The following is a 20,520-nucleotide window of genomic DNA, read 5'->3' on the forward strand; positions in this document are numbered from 1 at the left end:
AATCACTCACCTAGCTATCTGAATTCTCTGTCTAGAAACTTTCCCCTCCCCTTGTTTTCCTCTGTGTGATTAAGGTTCTCCATATCATGGTCATAGACTAAGCCCCTTTATTTGCTCTCTTATGAGAACCACACTGAAAACTATGACAAGCAAAAGTTACTCCAGTGATCATGTGATATTTGCCCCAGTGATCTTCTAAATTTTCCTGGGTTGTCTTGACAACCGAGACCTCATTCCCACTTTCTCACTATTAGTAGCATTACCCAACAATCAAATTTATCAGTACATACTTCATTGGTATTTACTAGTACTTGACACTGCAAGAAGCTGTAACTCTCTAGTTGTTTATATCTGGATTTTTGTTTGTTTGTGGCTTGTTTGAGAGCTAACTACTTTTAAAAGGATTAGAAAGTTTTCTCTTTGCAGTTAAAAAATATTTTGTACCATCAAAATATATAAGCAGATATTAAACATTGGTGGGTGGTGCTCGACATTGAGGGTTCCAAGTTATTATACAGAAATAAAGATGAAATTTAGGCTTTTTTCTGGTCTAAGGAGTGATTTGTCCACGTTTTTATTTATGCTTTGGTTCTCTGTTTAACAAAGTGTTATGAAAAATTCAGATCTTGATTTCGATTAATGGTCTTGTAGAAGTTCAAGGAAAGAAGTCAGTTGTTTCCACACCAAAGCTTTCAGAAGGCCAGCGTCTGAGCAGTCTGACCTTTGGGTGCTTTTTGTCCCGAGCAAGGAGTCCTCCTCAAGTTGTAAAATCTGAGGAAACGAGCAAGATATCATCTAAAGAACCTGAGTTCATGGAAGGAAAAGACATAGAAGGTATTTATGAACTAGAGGAATTTACTTTAAATTTACTTTAAGGAATTTCCTTTTTTTAAAAAGAAAAAATCATTTGTTAAGAGTAATGCGAGTTTCAGATTAGGAGTGTGGCCTTCCTATTCATTATTTATTTAAAATATAAAAAATTATCTAATATTCAATATGAAATTAAATACGATGCAACAAACTCAAAGAAAAAGAACACCAGGTGAAAATTTAGTTAACTGCTTTGATTTCCCTTTGTTGCCTCAAAGAAAAAAGTATTTGCCACATGTTCAAACTCTGGACCTGTGTGCAGATTTGTACCCTTCTTTTAGCCTTAAAGCCCTTCTAAGTTATGCTTTATTTGGCTTCTGGCTTTGTCAACACCAGTGTGACTTTTCCCAAATATTTTAGAGAGACTTGAACTTGCATCTTTTCTATTTTCAGCTCCTGCTTCCTTCCTCCAAAGGAGAAAAATTATAGCCCTAAGAGCTGTCTCTATGCTTGGTTATGAACTTCTGAAAACTACATAATGTTTTTTCTGTTCAAAGGGTTCCTTTGGTACTTGCTTTTATGCTGTTACGTGGATTTTTTTTTTTTTTTTTTTTTTTGAGAAATCACTTTCATTTTTTCCTCACTTTCTAACTTTCTCACTTTCAATTCAGTAAAGCTCAGTTCAGCTGAGGTGGCCTGGACTGTAGCTCTTGCTCATCTGCAGATTTAACAGACTGCCTGATACCCATTTGTGGAGCCTGTATAGCCTTAATTATGAAGATCCTGTCCGTGTTTTCACATTTTCAAAGTTTTTCTTTTGTACTCTTCAGACTGTATTTTAAGTTCATTGTTTATGAAGTCAGTGGTTCATTCTATTAGTTACGTTATTAACAAAAATAAGCCATGTCTAAAGACATTTTTAAAGACTGTTATTTTTATTATAAAGATATATTTTGTAGTTATGATTAAACCAAAATAGAGTGAGGAAAGCTTTTCTCTGTGTATGTTTTCTTTACGGTTTTGCATATTTCATGTATTGAAGCTTGGGAATAAAGGTTTTTTAAACAATAGCTTTATATTTATTATGTTTTAATTTACTTATGATAATTCTGAAATTTAGTAGAAATAGGGTTGTCATTTTTTTTTGCTTCTAAAATAGAATTAATGGTGTTCATTTTTCTAGTGGCTGCTATCTTTGATAGTCAGTGTCGCCCTGTTTTTCATTTTGCTTCTTGTATTATCGCTCCTTGGTCTATTGTCAGTTTTTTTCCTCCATGTTTCTTTGTAAAAAGCAGTTTCATTTTGATACTATTCTGTTGAGTGTAAGGGCATTGTAGTCTATAGGAAGCTTACAGTTTTCAAACTTGGGTTTAAAAAAGACATTGAACTAAAGCATAATGTAAATCAACTTGATTCAAATGAAAATTCCAGTCTGTACAGTGTAGATATATAAAGCTAAATATACAGAAAAATTGTATGATTAAAGACAGCATGCCAATATACTGTATACTTTTCTAGAGATGGAAATTCCAGAAAAATCTGTTGATAACCAAATTCAAGAAAACAACCGAGGTCAGAGAACACTGCATCAAGGCCCCTGCATGTCAGAGCAGACACGTAAAACAAGGACGAGCTTTGTGATGGATGGTGGTGCATCCCAGAACTCTGGGGCTCCCGGGAGTGACTGGAGTTCCGATGAGGAAGATGGGAGCAAAGGAAGATCCAAGTCCAGGTACACGTCTACGCTTTCCAGCCACACGTCAGAGGAGGGGGTCCAAAGTAGCAGGGTGGGCAGTGAGACGTATCTCACAGCCTCTGACGACAGCAGTTCAGTATTTGAAGAAGAGACCTTTGGCATAAAGAGACCAGAACACAAGAAGCTGTATTCTTGGCAACAGGAGGCACAGTGGAAGGCTCAGAATTGTCCTCTCGGAAAGGGAAATTCCGGATCAAGGAAAAAGGAGCGTGATAGTTCCTCAGACGAACTCAATAAAAAATTTCAGTCTCAGAGGTTGGATTATTCGTCTTCCTCGAGTGAAGCCAACACCCCAAGCCCTATTCTGACCCCAGCTTTGAGTCCAAAGCATCCTAACCCACTCCTTGGAAAAGGCACCGAACCAGGACCTTCCTCAACTCTGCCACCCCCCAAATTAAGGATTCCTAATATTTTCAGCTTAAGCATCGCACTAGCCAAAAGGCACCTAAGCCAGCCACAGTTAAGTTCCGACAGGATGTTTGGCACAAACAGAAACGCTATAAGCATGATACGTCCACTGAGACCTCAGGAAACAGATCTTGATCTAGTTGATGGCGACAATACAGAAATTTTAGAGACCATGGACACTAATTGTGATGATGGATTATTTTCCTATGACTGCTTGGAATCCCCATGTTCAGAGGACCAGGAAGCCTGCGATTCAGCAAAGAAGGCAGCCTGTGGCAAACCTCCAACTCCACCTCTGCACCGGTTTCCCTCTTGGGTAAATTATGTTACTGTGTGCAGTGCACACACATTTGTTTTTTCTCAACACTCGTTTTCTGATTTTACTTTACTTCTTTTCCTGGTTCTTTTCCAGTCCAGCTTTGTTCTGACCATCCCCAGTTTTTAGAATTCAGTTTTCCCTTCTCTTTTCCCTTGAATCAGTTGAGAAATAAGACACAAGGGTAAGACAAATGGGAGATCCAGATGTTACCTTTATTACTGATAAAACAGATTTTAGAGAATTAGCGGGCACAGGAGCCAATACCGCACCTAGGAAATTGCTGGATTTTGCCACCCAGGCGCAGGTAGTGTTGGACCAACTGCCACAGACTCCCTCCAGTGAGGCCCGGCTTCTCTAAAGCTTATGATCTAGAGAAAGAACAAATGGTTGTTTTTGTGCAACAGCTACTTCTCAAGAGAAAGGAAAGGGGAAGATGCTGGTCTCTGCATGTCCAGTTTCTCCTTCTAGGCATTCCTGTCACATTAAGCCACTCCTTTTTCTTAGAGAGGAGGAAGTGGATGGTTGGCTAGAGCTCAGGAGTGTTCAATTTTTGGAGTGCCTTCCACATGGAAGGGGGCTTCTCAGGTGGATTTAGTGGTAAAGAACCCACCTGCCAATGCAGAAGATGTAAGAGATGCGGGTTGGATCCCTAGGTTGGGAAGATCCCCTGGAGGATGGCATGGTAACCCACTCCAGTATTCTTGCCTGGAAAATTCCACGGATGGGAGAGCCTGGCGGGCTACAGCCCATAGGGTTGCAGAGAGTCGGACGCGACTGAAACGACCTAGCACACATGCATACCACGTGGAAATATCAGGGTGAGGAAAAAGGGTTCTCTCTAATGGTGGGTAAATTCTGGACCAGGATACCTGCTGGTCATCAGGTTTTGAACTTAATTATTTATTTGATTGGCTCTAAGAGAAATTTAATTTTACTCGTCATGAACTTATCAATCCATTGCTTTAACCAAAAGCATCTTCCTGTATCTAGAATAGTTTGAAATTTCTTCCATTGAAACATTGACCATTAATATAATAATTAACCTATTAATTGTGTGATTCTTGGGCTTCCTGATGGCTCAGACAGTAAAGAATCATCCTGCAATACAGGAGACTTGGGTTCGATCACTGGGTCAGGAAGATCTCCTGGAGAAGGAAATGGCACTCCACTCCAGTATTCCTGCCTGGGGAATCCCATGGACAGAGAAGCCTGGTGGGCTGCGATCCATGGGGTCACAAGGAGTCAGACACAACCGAAGTGACTAACACTTTCACTTTCTTGGGGATCACTGGATGAAGAAAATTCTTCCTGAGACCTCCCTGATGATCCACTGTTTAGGAGTCCACCTTCCAATGCGAAGGATGGGAGTTCAATCCTTGATTGGGGAACTGAGATCCCACATGCTCCAGGCAACTAAGTCCACGAGGTGCAAGTAGAGAGCCCATGTGCCACATGAAGACCCAGCACAGCCCCCCAAATAAATTCATGAAAATAATTTTTAAAAATTCTTCCCATGTTTGAAACAAAGTGAAATTATCTGTTTTTTAGATTGAAGTTTTCCTTCACATACTGACATAGTTTAACCCTTAGCCTCAAGAGAATCATCTGGTTTGCAGGATTTTGAGGTTTTCAGAGTCATGCTCTGTTATTATTTTTTATTTAGTGACCAATGCAGTTTTAAGCAAATAAGGCAATTATGTTTTCCAACTATAAATTCAGACCTTGAGATGTATCCCTTTTATTTACTTTTAAAAGAACATTTCATTGCAAAGTCCACTTGAAACCACCTGCAGTTTATTACTGAATTCTGGATAACATAAAAAATGGACATTATTGGCATGTGAATCTCTGGAATTCCAATTATGTTACCCTTTTGGCAGTTAGGAGTTGAAATTTTGCTTCTTTTGTTATGTTGAGATTATGTTGGCGATTTAGGCTAGGCTTTCACGTTCATTTTACTTGGCAAACCATTTTTACTGCTTTTTTGCCTTTCTCTCTTCACTTTATCTTCTGAAGCTATCCAGTCCTGAAAAAGTAGTATTGCCTTGCAGAAGCCTTCTAGCACATTGGCCAAGTTTGAGGTTTTATTTCTGTTTGTTGAGTATTTTCAAGTTGCATGTTAAAGAGGTATATTCTAATCACCTCAATTTATGAAAGTTTATTTTAAGAGCTTTTAGGGGTTTATTTTAAGGCATAGCCCATCGTTATTGAACTGGAATATCATTCAAAAGTACAGCAGTCACTCTAGCAGGTCATGTGATGATTCCACAGCACCTCTGATGGTCAGCACCTTAGAGACAGGTGACACCCATTGTCCCTGGTCCCATGGCTCAGCTTGCCCTGTCCTGTCTGCAGTGACTGTCTGCTTCTCTCACGACTGCTGACTATCACCTTTGCCTCTCTCATGGCTTCTCACTTACTACCTTATTTTTATGTGTCTTTTTGTTCTCTCCACTCTGCTATTTGTCTCTGTGTGTATCTCACCATCACGCTGTCAGAGAAGCTGCCTCTGATTCATTCCATCAGTGACTTTTCAATCTAAAGTGTCTCAGATGATTAGAGATTTCATACACATTGCTTCAAAGCCCCTGGCTAGTATAGTCCTAAAGAGGACTGCCTGAGTTGCCAGCTGTGTCCTGACCCAGACAATTGTGCAGGTTAGGTGGGTTACAAAGTTCAGGACATGGTGATCTATGTGTGAGGAACAACCTGGAGTCCCTTTTCTCATAGGGACAGGGCCAATAGCCTTCCAGTACCCATTTGAGAAATCTCACAGAAGAAGAGAAAACAAAATAACAACCCACTTTTGGAACAAGATTGTATAAATTCTATTGCAGTTCTCAAATTCACTTATTATTTGACTTCAGGTGTTTCTTCAACTTCATTGAAATATGAAGGTGACAGCACTTAATGCTACTTTGTATGTGCTTTCTGACTTCAAGTTTTGGCTTTCTCTTTTTCTTTAACCATATTCTAGAATGGTAGATTGTTAAAGAGGATATTTGTGTGTAGTGAAAGATAAGAAATGGTTTCTGGCTTTATGTTACAGTCATTCAAGGTTTTCTTCTTTTTCTTGGACCATGCTCTGAAATGATGGCATATTAATGGTGGTGTTTATGAATAATCAGTGGTTGTGAACAAGCTTTCTTTTACTTTTTTCCTGTCCTTTCAAAATAATTTAAAATACTAAGCAAAAATTTGGGAACAAAGATAATGGAGTGACTAATGGATGGAAAAAAATTATGCAGTGCTGTTCACAGTGGCATATTTTAGTTGGCACTGGTGACAGTTTTATAATAATGCTGTACTCTGGTCTGTTAAATGAAGAACAAATGAAAAACATATGTATTGAAAGTAATTGCTTCTTTGCTTCAAATATCCAGCTTAAATCTCTCTTTTACATTAGGAAAGCAGAATTTATGCTGTAGCCAAATCAGGCATTCGAATGTCTGAGGCCTTCAATATGGAGAATGTTCATAAAAGTAAGTGTTTTTGCATGCTGCATCATGAATGAACCTTGAGCACTTTGTGCTAATTGAAATAAGCAGTCACAAAAGACAAACACTGCATGAGTCCACTTACATGAGGTATCCAAAGTAGTCAGATTCATAGAATCAGAAAGCAGAGTTGTGGTTCCTAGGGGTTACGAAGAGTTGGGGAAGGGGAGCAGTTGCTTAATGGGTATAGAGTTTCAGATTTTCAAGATACAAATGTTTTGGAGATCTGATTGACAACAGTGTGAATATGCTTAACACTAACTGAACTCAAAGGTGGTTAAGATGGTAAATATTGTCTTATGTGTTTTTTACTATAATAAAAATATTTTTTTAAAGAATAAGTGATTTTGTACTGCCATTTCACTAGCCAAGAATTTCCTAATTGTCTAAAGTCATTTGAATAAACACAGCTTTGCCAACTTTCAGAAAGTGCTTTCTGAAGTTGCTGATTTATATTTTAAAACTGAAATTCATGTTAGTATAGGGGCACATTGATGGTCAATTCTCATGTAGCAAGTATGTCATGATTTTATCCCAGAGAAGCAAAAGCCTGGACACTGCAATTTCAGCTGTTTAAATTGTAAAAATATTGATCTCTATGTCTTCTTTTTCCAGTGTTTAAAACACTTCCTCCTTTCTTTCTTTCTTCAGAAATTTATTATAGAAAAAAATACATGCTCATTATGAAAAATAAAACCAAACCACAAAGAACTGTCTGAAATAAAAAGAGACATTTTTCTGTAGTTCCTTCTGCTGGCCCCTTCCTTTCCTATCTGTAATCTGTATCTTAAAGGTAACCATTAATGTTCTGTTCCTTTTCGGCTATCTATCATTGGTTTTTGCCACTCAGGAAATATATTCTAACCTTTCAATTTGAGGTTCACCTGCTAAAGGATTAAAAGTGATGATATTTTAACGCCGGGTCACCAATAGGGCTCTGAATAATCAGAGAATATCTTCACAGGATACTGCTCACTGAATCAGTCAGTAGGTATTTGTACTCATTTCCGCCCAGCCTGGGCTGAATGGAGATACCAAAGAAACAAAATCTTCACTTTCAAAGAGGTTATCGGCTAGTTGGGGAGCTAGCACACTTGGGTATGTAATGAACCATGTAAGAGAGTGTATAATTTAAACTGTAGATGCCATCGTTCTTAAAGTAGACTGCATAATAAGTATTGTGTATTCATCCAGTGTCTCTTTAATTAGAAATTTTGTTAATTCACATTCATAAGAAATAGATCTAAGTGCTAGTTAGATCTATTTTTTTTAAAAATCAATTTTGTTTTCTGTTTCAGATTCTGTTGCAATGCTTTCCTACACCACATCAGGACTTTATACATCTCTGATATACAAGAACATGACAACCCCAGTGTATACGACATTGAAGGGGGTAACTCATTATTGTTAAACACGTGGGTCTCTTCATGGTGGATCAAAAAAACTGTTTATTCAAGCTCCAAATTCCATTCTTAACATTTTATATAAACTCCCTTTATAGGGAGTTTTAGAAGTTCATACTAGCACATTATTAAAAGAGAAGAAATGGAAAAATCTCAAGATATTTATTTTAATCAGGATAATAGAGGTCTGATATGCTCCATTTTTGTTATGCTGCATGTGAGCCTCTACCCCATCCATAACTGTTAATTGTTTAAAGGAAATAGTGTTAATGGTGTAAAGAAAGCAACTAATTTAGAAAGCTCTTCAAATCACTGCCAGGGTTCCCCTCCCTTGCGTGAAGTGCCTGATTAAAATAAGTATCATCAGAAAAAAAGTATCAGATATGAACAGTCTTATGGTCTTAGGAATCTTTTATCATTTACAAATGCCTTGCTGATTGGAATTTGGAATTTAACAAGTGTGACTTTGATAATAGCAAGATGCTTTCTTCTATTCCTTAAAAAAAACCTTATTCCATAACTTCTGGTAAAATTCTGTTCCTAAAGAGAAAGATAACTTTGGAGATGGACACATAGGGAGGCTGTTTTGTTTCTCTTTAGAAGGCGACCCAGATAAGCAGCAGCCCGTTCCTGGACGACTCCTCTGGGTCAGAAGAAGAAGACAGTTCAAGATCCAGCTCCCGGACCTCGGAATCAGACTCTCGCAGTCGGAGTGGACCAGGCAGCCCCAGAGCCTTGAAGCGAGGTAAGGGATGGTTGCACACACACAAGGCAGCTCCAAATAGTTCAGGATATTTAGTGGGAATTTTATCTCTCAATAAGACTTAAAAAAAAATCTAAAAGTACTGCTTTCCACTCGCACGTGCTAAGTCACTTCAGTCGTATCCGACTGTTTATGACCCCATGGACTGTAGCCTGCCAAGCTCCTCTGTCCATGGGATTCTCCAGGCAAGAATACTGGAGTGGGTTGCCATGCCCTCCTCCATGGGATCTTCCTGACCCAGGGATGGAACCTGCGTCTCTTACGTCTCTTGCACTTGGCAGGTAGGTTTTTTGTTTTTTGTCTTTTTTTTCCACTAGCACCACCGGGAAGCTCATAGTGAAAAGAGTATTCACTGAGGACTAAGACACATATTTTAGTCCTAATCCTCTTCTGAATTTTCTTTGTGATTGCAGACAAGATAATCTATTTTTTTAAAGCTTCTCTGTGAAAGAGAGATCACCTCGTTATAGGAATAAAGTGAAATACTTGGCTTAAATGAGGTTTCTCTTTTATAGTTACTTTTTGATTTTGAGTAATTTATAGGATGGATGGACTTACTTCAGCTAAATTCATTACACTGCTAAATGGCAGAGAATACACCTAAAAATGTGGTGGTTAATCTGATATTAAGAAACTTACTTTGGGCAGGTCTACAATTTTTGTGAATTTTGAAGAAATGTTCAGTATAGATACAGGTTCTAGAGAGAGTCAGTCATATTAAATGATATCTGTATTTCACAAAAGCTATGTGGCATAGCATGTTGGTTTTGAAACTGTTCCATGGAACCCCTATGTACTCCCAAGCCCCTCAGCTTCAACAGGACCTGTTCAGCTCTCATAGGTTTAATATTTTGGCTTCCATTGGTTTCTTTGCTACTACCTTGCCCCCTTGACAGCTGGAATCAGGTTATATCACACTTTTGCTCAAAACATTGCAAGGACTCCTTATATTGACTCTAACGTATTACGTGATTCTTTGATGTCTTTGACCTCATCTCCTCCTTTCTCCTCTCTTACTCAGCTCTGGCCACCCAGACCCTTTTGCTATTCCTGGAACATGCCAGGTATGCTTTTGTTTCAGGACCTGTGCACTGAGTATTTGCTTTACTTGGTATTCTTCCCCCAGATGTCATTATGGCTGGTTCCTGCTTGGCTCAGACACTGCCTTCTCAATGAGCGCTACCTTGACTACACTATTCCAGTGCAGTCCTTTACTCTTCTCCAACTTCTAGCACTTTTTATTTTCTTTAGTTGGCTGTATGGTTTATTTTTCCATAGCATTTGCTCTCTGTTTTTTGTCTGTCTCCCCCAACTAGAATCTGTGTTCCACGAGGACAGAAATTTGTTTTGTTCTCTGCTCTGTCCCTAGCATCTTGAGGCTAAGAGCCTGAGATTTGCATTCCAACACTGCCTCTGCCTGGCTATTTGACTTTGGACAAATCCTTTAATCTGTGGACCTTAGTCTCCTTAGAGAATGAGGGCCTGAACCAGAATGATCTCTAAGTTCTTTGGTAGATTGAAATTTCTGTTATTCTTTGAAAAATAAAGATACTACTATTATCACATCCATTACTTGGCTTAGTCAAATAAATTAGAAGAATAATATAGTGAAATTATCCTAACATGGCCCTTAAATGTTAATAGATACTTTAAAAATTGCCAGATACTATAATGAATAATGACTTAAGTTCTTGATTTTATTTAATATTTTCAAAATCTCCAGTTGTAGTGGCTCTCCAATGTGACTTGCAACTTGCAAGTTGTTTTCTAAAATGGCAAGTGAATTATTGCGAAAAATGTTCCTTTGAATTTTACATTATAGCTGCTGGCAAATGAAATAGTCTGTTTATATCTTTTTTATTGCTTCTCTTTTATGCAAGATTTTCAAAATCTATACACTAGTAGTATTGGACTCCTATGTTCTTTTAATGTGATGTTACTTTAAAATGATTACAAAAATTAAGTGTATTAAAGTGTGATCATACAGATCTTGATAAATTAAGGTTCAACATTTGTTTGCCTACGTATGCATGTGCTCTCTGTGCTCAGGTGCTTCAGTCGTGTCCGATTCTTCGTGATCCCATGGACTGTAGCCCGCCAGGCTCCTCTGTCCATGGGATTTTTCAGGCAAGAATACTGGAGTGGGTTGCCATTTCCTCCTCCAGGGGATCTTCCCAACTCAGTGATTTGCCTACATGTCAATATGTAAATACACATATTTTTAATTCTTAATAAAACACATTATTAGACTATTACATACATTTCATATATGTGAAAAAAGCTGTACTTAACAATCATCCCAAAATATTATTTATGTTTCTTTCACTTTCTTGGAGATCTGCATGATAGTCCTTAACCCTTTAGTTTTGTTTTCTGCCTTAAAGGTACTTCATGGTCAAAGGTATGGAATACATCTAGTCTAGGAAGGGTGATGATTTGGGATATGGATGTATTTTCTTAGGAAAACTGACAACCAGCATTTGGACCATCCAGTTACTAAATATTGACTTGATTTATTTCTTTTCATCTAGGTGTGTCTCTCTCTTCTGTGGCCTCTGAAAGTGATTATGCTATTCCCCCAGATGCTTACTCCACAGACTTGGAGTACTCACAGCCAGAGCAGAAGCTCCTGAAAACTTGCTCATCTTCCAGTGATAATGGGAAAAATGTAAACACTTAGTCAGGGTTTTTTTTTTTTTTTTAATTAATGAATCTGTTAGAGTCTCCAAAGGGAACCTAAATATTTTTTTTAAATCTCTTTAATTAGGAACCACTGGAAAAATCTGGCTACTTATTAAAAATGAGTGGTAAAGTCAAGACTTGGAAGCGGAGATGGTTTGTTCTTAAAGGTGGTGAATTACTTTACTACAAATCTCCGGTGAGTAGAAATTACTTGTTATTTAGAACTGAATTCCTCAATCTATAAATCAGACTCCTGACAGATTTTCTTCCATGTAATGCAATTAATGAGACAAATCACTTCTTATTATGACTATTACAGATAATCACTTTGCATTGGTTTTCTTCCCTTCATACAGAGTGATGTAATCAGAAAACCACAGGGCCATATTGAACTTAGTGCATCCTGCAGCATTTTAAGAGGAGATAACAAGCAAACAGTTCAGGTATTTTTTTTTCTTTTTTATATCATGTAAAACTCAGTTCTCAATTTTATAAGCTAATAGAATGAAGACTGGGTATTCAGTATCTTTTTATTCCATTTGGTGATCAGTTTGATGCCCCTAAAATGGGTAAAACCCTGGGATTTCTTAGTTAAAACTATGTTATAACCTGAGTTTATGTTAAGTAAGTCTCCACTGTATTTTCTTTGCCCTAGATCCCTTACACTGTTTGTTCCCCACTCCTAACCTTCCCAGCCATTCTCAATTCTCTAGCTGTCAAGCTATTTTAGGGGAGGGTTATTTGATAAATGAATTCCCAATAAGATATCCATATTTTAATGTACTATTGAATTCAGAAGTGTTTGCAATTTAATAGAGAACCAGAAAATGTCAGTTTTGTGAACTTCAGATGCTTTTACACCTAAGTGGGAAGGATATTAGGGAGCAGAGGGGCTGTCCTAGTTCCCATGAAGTCACACCACAGAGGGGGCTGCTGACCATTTCATGCACACATAATGCCAGTCTTGCTGGGAAACCTTTGCCAAGTTTAAAAAACAAAACAAAACAAGCTATTGAAATAGTTTGGATAGGTGACTTAAAATTCAGATGATTTATTTCTAAAATGCCTTCCATAATTGTTATTTTCTTATCTTCCTCTTTTAGAGGGTGAAATACAACATTTTATTAGAAAAGTACATATTCATTGTTTTCAGTGGCTAGTACCTGAGGACCGCCCCAAATGTAGAAAGGAGAATCAGTATATTTATGGCTGATTTGCATTGTTGTTCGGCAGAAACCAGCACAACATTGAAGCAGTTTTCCTCCAATTAAAAAATGTAAACATCTATTTAAAAAAGAATCATTTGTAGGCTTCTGAAACCAACTGTTCTGCTCCTCATTTCAACAACTAGGAATCCATAGCACATTTAAGGGAGAAAAGGAAAATCTAATGAGAAAACGAGATTAAAAAATCATGACCCCAAAGCATACTATGAAGAGTTTTAAAGTAAATGGAAGTGAAAAAACTATTTCCACAAAAAGCTAATTGTCCTTCTCACAAAGTGGTTAAAATATGCTACATGATTTATAGAATCATTTATTTGGAACCTGGGATTCAAGTTGCAGCTTATTTGTTTCCATATTAGGTAGTGATATTTGAAAAATGGACAAGGAAATGATAATTATTCTAAAATCTCTAGTTTCCTTTTCTATCTCTTTCTCATCCCGTTCTAGTTGACCACTGAAAAACACACATACTATCTGACTGCAGATTCCCCCAATATATTGGAGGAATGGATTAAAGTGTTACAAAACGTTCTTCGAGTACAAGCTGCCAACCCCCTTTTCCTGCAACCTGAGGGCAAACCAACGGTGAAGGGATTGCTCACCAAGGTGGGAACTCTATATACAATAGCAGTGTCCCAGGCAGTGAGAGAATTAGCCCCGCAATCAATGAAGAGTGGGCATCACAGAATACATATTATTTATGTTGTTTTGCGGTGGGAAAGAGTGTTTTAAGTATGATACCAAAGGCAAAAACCATAAAGATGAAACATGACGAATTTGACTATCCTACATAAAAATGTAAATGTTCTTACTATCAGAACTTCTCTAAGCAAAATTTTTAAAAGACTAATGAGAAGCTTTGAAAATGTATTTGAAACTTAAATACAAGCTTTTTTAATCAGTATGTAAAGGATAAATATCAGTGAGGGAAAGAACAAAGGACGCAATGAGAGAGGTAGAGATAGAAACACAAATGATCAATAAACATATAAGAAAATATTCTACTATCATTAATAATTTTCTTAAAAAGCAAGAAGTAATGAATATTTTTAAAAATCTGATCAAGGGAGGACCTTTTTTAAAAGTATGAAATACAGTATTGACACAAATTAAGAAATTTGCTACTGAGTTTACTTTAGAAGGCAGTTTGGCAATGTCTTGGCCAAAGTATTTTACTCAGTAAATATTTTTGAATGAACAAATAAATGAATAAATATTAAATGTTTTAAGAAGATAAATATTTAGACTTTGATCCAGCAGTTTCAGTCTAAGAAATTTATGCTTAGGAAATTATCTTAATTTGCAAAACGTTTAAGTATGAAGATGTCCATCACAGCATCCTCTTTCTGATTTAAAAAAAAAGAGAGATAATAATTAACATGCATTGAAATGCAGGTTTTAAGTACAGGATTGAATCAGTTTTGGTAGATATTTACTGTCACTCTCTCAAGATATAGAAGATTTCCATTGCTGCAGAAATATTACTTGCACTCCATGGTTTATAATACAGAAAAACTGAGATCATCTTAGATATGGAGTAGGGGATAGTTTTAAATATTTATATAATCAGGTAATGCTTTACTGTGCAGTCATTTTAAATGTGCAAAAGAATGTCTAATGTTTTAGAAATAGATTATGATATGTTGTTAGGTGATAAAATAAGTGTAGAGTATTACATAGTTATTCCACTTTTGGTAAGCATATTTGTAGAAAAATGTCTGACTAGGAAATATACTAAGGTATACTGGATATCTCTGTGTGGTTTTTACTTCATTTTTGCTTAGTTCTGTTTTCTAACTTTATAATATAAAGTCTGGCTTTCTTTTTTAAAAGATTTTACAAGTCTGTCAACCTCAAACATACATAGGTGAATTATTTTCTAACTTTTTTAGAATGAGTAAATATTGATTTATGCTAAGACAAATATTATTTAAAATTTTTTAACAATACAATAAAATATTTACACATAAAATACTGCACACGAAAGTAATCTTTGCATCATCATGCATCACTCATGTGCTTTATTTATGTAAGAGAAGAGAAATTTAACTATGGTGAGCTATGCCACCCTGTAATTTATACTTAATATTAATGTGGGAATATGGGTGGGTGCTCTTCAGTAATATTTACAAAGACCGACCAACTATTCTAAAAGTAAGAGAAAAAATTAACAAATACATTCAACAAAGAGATGCACTATGTGTTTTTCCGGATCATTCTATCACCATGAAAATGTTTTTTCTTTTACTCATGGGCTTGAGAACTCCCTGGTATTGTGCTAATATATATTTTCCAGTGAACCCAGTGCTACTTTAAATCACATTCTTATTCCAATTCATAATAACTAGTTGTCCTACTGTTTCAAGGACTGTGTATATCAAATCCTTAGGCTTTAATATTATCTCATGGCTAAGGGTTTATAATTTCTTTCACAATCAGTGTTTCTGGTTTTTTTGCTTATTTTTAATTATCAGCATGCCTTGTCAATTTTCACTCCTGTTACATTTCTACTGTTCCCTGCTTCCCATTTTACAAGTGCATTTTAAATGAGTGCAAGTTGATGTGATTATCAGATGATTAAACCACTAGGATTTATAGACAGGATGCTTATTAGATTTCCTTCCTACCATTTGTGAAGGGTTGTCCACCCCCATATTTTCACCTGCAAAGCCTTATATGAGAAAAACTCTTTCCGAGTGACTTGTTCTGAGCTCACATTCAGGCTACAATCCCAGATACCGCAGAGCAGTGTTTGAATACTTTGCAGGGGAGGAGACTTTTTCAAGTTGTCACACTGTTATTATTAAGTACAGAAATATGTAGGCAGATACTAAGAACTTGACTAATTTGATTCTGGATAGTCAGTCTTGCAACTTTTAATGCTTTGGAAGAACATTTCCTATATAGAAATTCACTTATTTTAAAATATGTGTATTGAACAGTTATCCCATATCAAGCAAGGAGCTGAGATATTTAAATGATTAGACTGCTGCCCCATCCCCCAGAGAGCCTCATATCTAGTGGGAAAGAAAAGAACATAAGCATATTTATAATGATACATTAATACATAAAGCACTATTACTGACATGCATCATGAGGTGCACAGAAAAACTGAATAATTTAGACTGTGGGGTCAGGAACAACTTCTCAGAGAAGGTTTGCCTGTACTGAGTCTCCAAGGAGAAGTAGGATTTAATTTTGGAAATGGGCAAAGGAAGGTATTCCGGGCTGGAAGACAGCATGGGCAAGAGACACAATGTCTCAAAGCATGGCCACCTATGTCAAGAACAAGTCCTTTGAAGAAAGCGCTGGAGGGTCCTGATCGTGGAGGACTGTTTTGGTCTTGTTAAGGACTTTGTTCTTCGTCCTCAAGGTGATGTGGAACCCCTCAGGGTTTGTAACAGGGGCATGGCTGTGTTCAAGTTGTTAACAGATTGTTCTGCTGAGAGGAAGATGAATTTGTGGGAAGCAAGCTGGAGTTTCTAAGAACAGTAAGTGGAGGTGGTTTTCCTGAAGAGGATGAGACGCTGAACTGGTCATTGGGAGAGAGACCAGAGGGTGAATCTAAATAATGTTGGGAGGTAAAAATCTTCAGTTAGACTGAGGCCAGCGACTAGGGAGTGGGAAAGAGAAGGATAGCTGGGTGAAAGATGGTGCCAGATGATAGAGACCTCAGAAAAGAGGAGCTGTTTAGGATGATCAAAAGGTTCTTTGGGGACTTGTCAGTTTTACAGCTTGTGAAGACACCTGCATTAAGAAGTCCAGCAGGCCGTGGCAACAATCTCCTTCAGAGGAGAAGGCTCGGTTGGAGAGAAGGATTTGGGGAATTATTGTGCATGTGATAGTCGACTCCATGACAGTGAGAGAAATCATCCAAGAAAATGTGTATAGTGAGAAGAGCAGGGGACTGTTAACAGGACAGTAGGTTTCCCAAATTTGAGAACACATAAAGGAGACATATGAAGGGACCCTGCAAAGTACGTCATGGAGGCCGGGAGTGGAGTGTTTGACCGGGAGGGAGTGATCCGCAGTGTCAGATGCACGAAGCGCACTGTGGTGTGTTCAGGGTGGTGGGGAGATGAGTAAGAGCAGTGCTGAGTTTGGAGGGCTGTCCCTGCTTCCTGGCACATGAGAGAGGATGGAGCTGGGAGGGAACGCGGAGTCAGGAGAGGCACTGAGGTCAGAGAAGAGCGCGGCATGGGTAAGGAGAGGGAGCTGGGGGGAGGCTGAGGTCGGAAAGGAGAATGTAAGTTTCAGAAGTGGAGCCCTTCTCAGTGAAGGAAAAAGGACCAGGGTGTGGCCAAGGGGATGGGTAGCAAAAATGGAGGGACAGCAAAGGTTTTAGAAACGAAAAGAACAAGGTACTGTGAGTTAAGATTGTAGGGAGGTCGTGCGGCGTAGAGCCTCGGGCAAGAGTTGAGGAGCCAGGCTGCACACCAGTGCACGTCCTGGCTCTGAACGCTGCCGCTTGTGGGACATCTCTGTGCCTTAGTGCCCTTTTCTGTAAAGTGGGAATAATATTGGTGCCAATCTCACAGGGTGCTGGGAAGATTAAATAAATTAAGTGTGTAAAGTGGTTTAGAACAGTGCCTGGCACATCATAAAGACATCCAAAATGCTAGCTATTATTATCAAAAGAGTTTCCTCTGGATGATGAAGTCAGCGAGACAGGTGACAGGATTTGTAGTGGAGATGGTTACAGGCATGAAAATATAGTAGAGGAGAGAAGACCATGGGAGCTCGTGTTTTGTGTGATGACACAGGCCAATCAGGATACAATACACTGTTTGTCATCAAAGTTTCAGAAAGAACTGATAAAAGTACCTTTGTTATGGATGCCAGGTAAAAAAAAAAAAAAATTTCTTTCAGGTCTTTAGTTTACCAAAGCCTTGAAGTTTGAAATTGTCTTTAAATCTTTGTGCGAATTCTTCTAGTGTAATTTATTATGATTTTTTTCCCAGAATAAGTCAGAGTTGGGAGAAATCTTAACATAATCAGATTTACCTAAAAAGATAGACTATGTTTTTAAAACATAGCTTTTACAGTGACTTGGCAGAAGTCCTCATTAATTTGTAGTTCCTCAAAGGCACATATTGCTCTATTTAAAGATAAATCATTTCCGAAGTATACTCTTTATAGCCAGATGCATTATGCTTCAATTTTAGTGAGACTCCTTTCTGGAGTTTGTTTCAAAGAAGAAAAAAGTAATCTGTATAACACAAACTATTTAAAACTTCCAGTATATTTTTCTGTAAGTACATGTTTCTAAATTCAATTAGACTGAAGCATTTCTTGCCAAATGAAACATTTTTTGTTTTTGTTGTTTCTCCTTAAGCAATATTCTAAATCCATCAGACTGTTAGATGGTGGAGTTATTTGTTTGCTTAAACCATACTTTGGAAAGCCCAAAGACTGGCTGCATTTATGGGTTTAAATGAAACATGTGTTTTACTTCTCCTTATGCATAACAAGGAAGGAAGTGTTTATTGAGTAACTACTAGTATCCTTTATTTACATTTTCTCCTTTGGTCATACAACAGCCCGCTGAGGTGTACAGTTATCCCACGTTAAGGAAAGAAGTTGGGAGGTCAAGTCAGTTGCCTGAGGGCATCGTCTATCCAGTGTGTGGTAGAACTGGGATTTAAACCTTGGTCCATTTGACCTCAGAACCCAGGCCATTTCTGCTCTTGTGACTTGCCCACTGCAAAATCCATTCTTCTTTGTTTAAATGTTGTCATTACAAGGTCTCCGCAAAATATGTGTGCTTCCCAACCCCACGTGCCGCCCCTCCCAGTGACGTCTCCCCTTACTCGCTCAGTCTCGGACACATGGACACACACCATCTCAGGACCTTGGTGCTTGCTGCATCCTTGCCCGGAGTGTTCTCTCGGGTGACTGCGTAGCTCACCTCCCTCCTCTAGGGCTTGACTCTTCAGTGTTGATGACGCCTTCCTGACCCCCGTATTTTAAATTGTAAAACACATCCCCTGCTTCTCCAAGCACTGCCTTCTCTTTTCCTGCTTTATTTTTCCTCTTCATATTTATCACCATGGGCAAGCATGACAATGGAATGTTGGGCTTTGGTTTTACCAGCCAGTGTCTTGGTTTTCCAGTGGTGGGTCTCTCCAGGTTGAAGTCCACTCTGACTATTGAAGGAGAGGGTCAAACCTCAAGGCAAAAATTGGCGGGGCTGCCTGGGTAGTGGAAGTATTGGGCAAGCTCAACCAGGCATACCACATTCTAGGTCTGGGGCAACAGAACCCATTACAGATCTTATCCACTGGAGGGAATAGGGTTCTTGGTGTTTTTCTAGACTTGAGGGTATAGCTGGGACCGTCTGACAGAGATCTTCAGTGCCTGAACCTGGACAGGGCTGGGGCAGGGAGGAACTCATAGTGAGGATCTTGCATTGGCAGGCAGGTTCTTTACCATAGCACCACCTGTGAAACCCAATAGTGAGGATCTTACTAAATCCACTGAACAGTGAAAAACCTGTAATATTCAGGACAAATTTGTGTGTAAACGTGTAGAACGTGTGTGTGAAATGTCTTACACACACACATCTAAGTGTGCAAACTTTGTATTTCTAATGAAGATACATAGCACACTGCTGGTTTGCTTGTCTGTCTGCCTCGTGAGGCAGTGAGCGCCTCGAGGAAGGAAACTGTCTTGTTCATATCTGTACCCCCAGTGCCTGGACCAGTCGCTGACTACTCAGAGTCAAGAACCAGACTCAGATTCCATCCCAGTCAGGAAAGATAGTTCCTGACATATAGGAAGTACTCAATATATAACAGTAGATTTTAATGTTGCTTTTATTATTTTGTGTGTATCCTTCTGGAGAAGGCATCAAGTGTTTTGAATGAATGAAACTTTTGTATTTTGGAAATCACTAGAATTCTTAGGTTTCAGTCTTCTTGTTTCTAACATGTGTTAACCTGGAGAGCCACAGGATTGTTGGAAATCTATATAATATGGAAACTGTGAAAAATACTTACTTGTGAAATTGGCATCTTTTAAGCCTTAGTCTTAGGTGTAACACTTGACATCTAGTAAACATTCATTAAATGTTGAGTGTTGAGCATGAAGCAGACATGCCATGATACTAGTATATCAGGTAAATTGCAAATAGCATTAAGATAGTCTGGTTGAAATGTCATTTATAACTTGAGCAAACTGGATAGCTGATCAAATAGCTTCAAATAGAGTGTATATGCCATACTTTAAGGTGTCAGAGTCCTGAGCTACATTTATAATTCTTTGAAATATGATTTCAGGTAAAACATGGTTATTCCAAGAGAGTCTGGTGTAAACTTATAGGAAAAACATTATATTATTTTCGTAGTCAAGAAGATAAGGTATGTATATGTTCTTAATATCCTGATTAGAGAAATTTTTTGTTGATTATGGCTTCAAGTTTTTCCTTTTACTGTTCTATTGCTAGCCCAAACTTTAGAATTATTGATGATGTTGAAATTTTGCATAAAATTTATTACTAAGGTAATCAATAGGCCCAGAGGGATCTTGATTCTTAATTATAAGCCTTAGCAACTTTTAATTAATGCTTCTTCTAAGACCTAGAAAAATCTTCCCCTACCCCGCTCTCAGCCATCAGTTCCTCATATTTTTCAGGCCTGACAGAATAGATAAGTTTGA

The 20,520-nt window shown here is 38.0% G+C and overlaps 1 protein-coding gene across 4 annotated transcripts in view; it reads left to right on the plus strand.

Annotated features, from left to right (window-relative positions):
• Positions 1 to 20,520, plus strand: part of PLEKHH2 (pleckstrin homology, MyTH4 and FERM domain containing H2) — a 96,145-nt gene that overhangs the window by 34,455 nt on the left and 41,170 nt on the right. For all 4 annotated transcript variants that reach the window (XM_020878073.2, XM_020878075.2, XM_020878076.2 and 1 more), the window contains exons 7-16: positions 652 to 834; positions 2,329 to 3,290; positions 6,700 to 6,775; positions 8,089 to 8,183; positions 8,794 to 8,938; positions 11,488 to 11,624; positions 11,724 to 11,834; positions 11,995 to 12,081; positions 13,312 to 13,470; positions 20,142 to 20,222. In XM_020878073.2, coding sequence (XP_020733732.2) covers positions 652 to 834; positions 2,329 to 3,290; positions 6,700 to 6,775; positions 8,089 to 8,183; positions 8,794 to 8,938; positions 11,488 to 11,624; positions 11,724 to 11,834; positions 11,995 to 12,081; positions 13,312 to 13,470; positions 20,142 to 20,222 — 2,036 coding nt within the window. The remainder of the gene's footprint in view (positions 1 to 651; positions 835 to 2,328; positions 3,291 to 6,699; positions 6,776 to 8,088; positions 8,184 to 8,793; positions 8,939 to 11,487; positions 11,625 to 11,723; positions 11,835 to 11,994; positions 12,082 to 13,311; positions 13,471 to 20,141; positions 20,223 to 20,520) is intronic.

Source organism: Odocoileus virginianus, chromosome 2 (assembly GCF_023699985.2).
Source record: "Odocoileus virginianus isolate 20LAN1187 ecotype Illinois chromosome 2, Ovbor_1.2, whole genome shotgun sequence".
Classification (NCBI taxonomy): domain Eukaryota; kingdom Metazoa; phylum Chordata; class Mammalia; order Artiodactyla; family Cervidae; genus Odocoileus; species Odocoileus virginianus.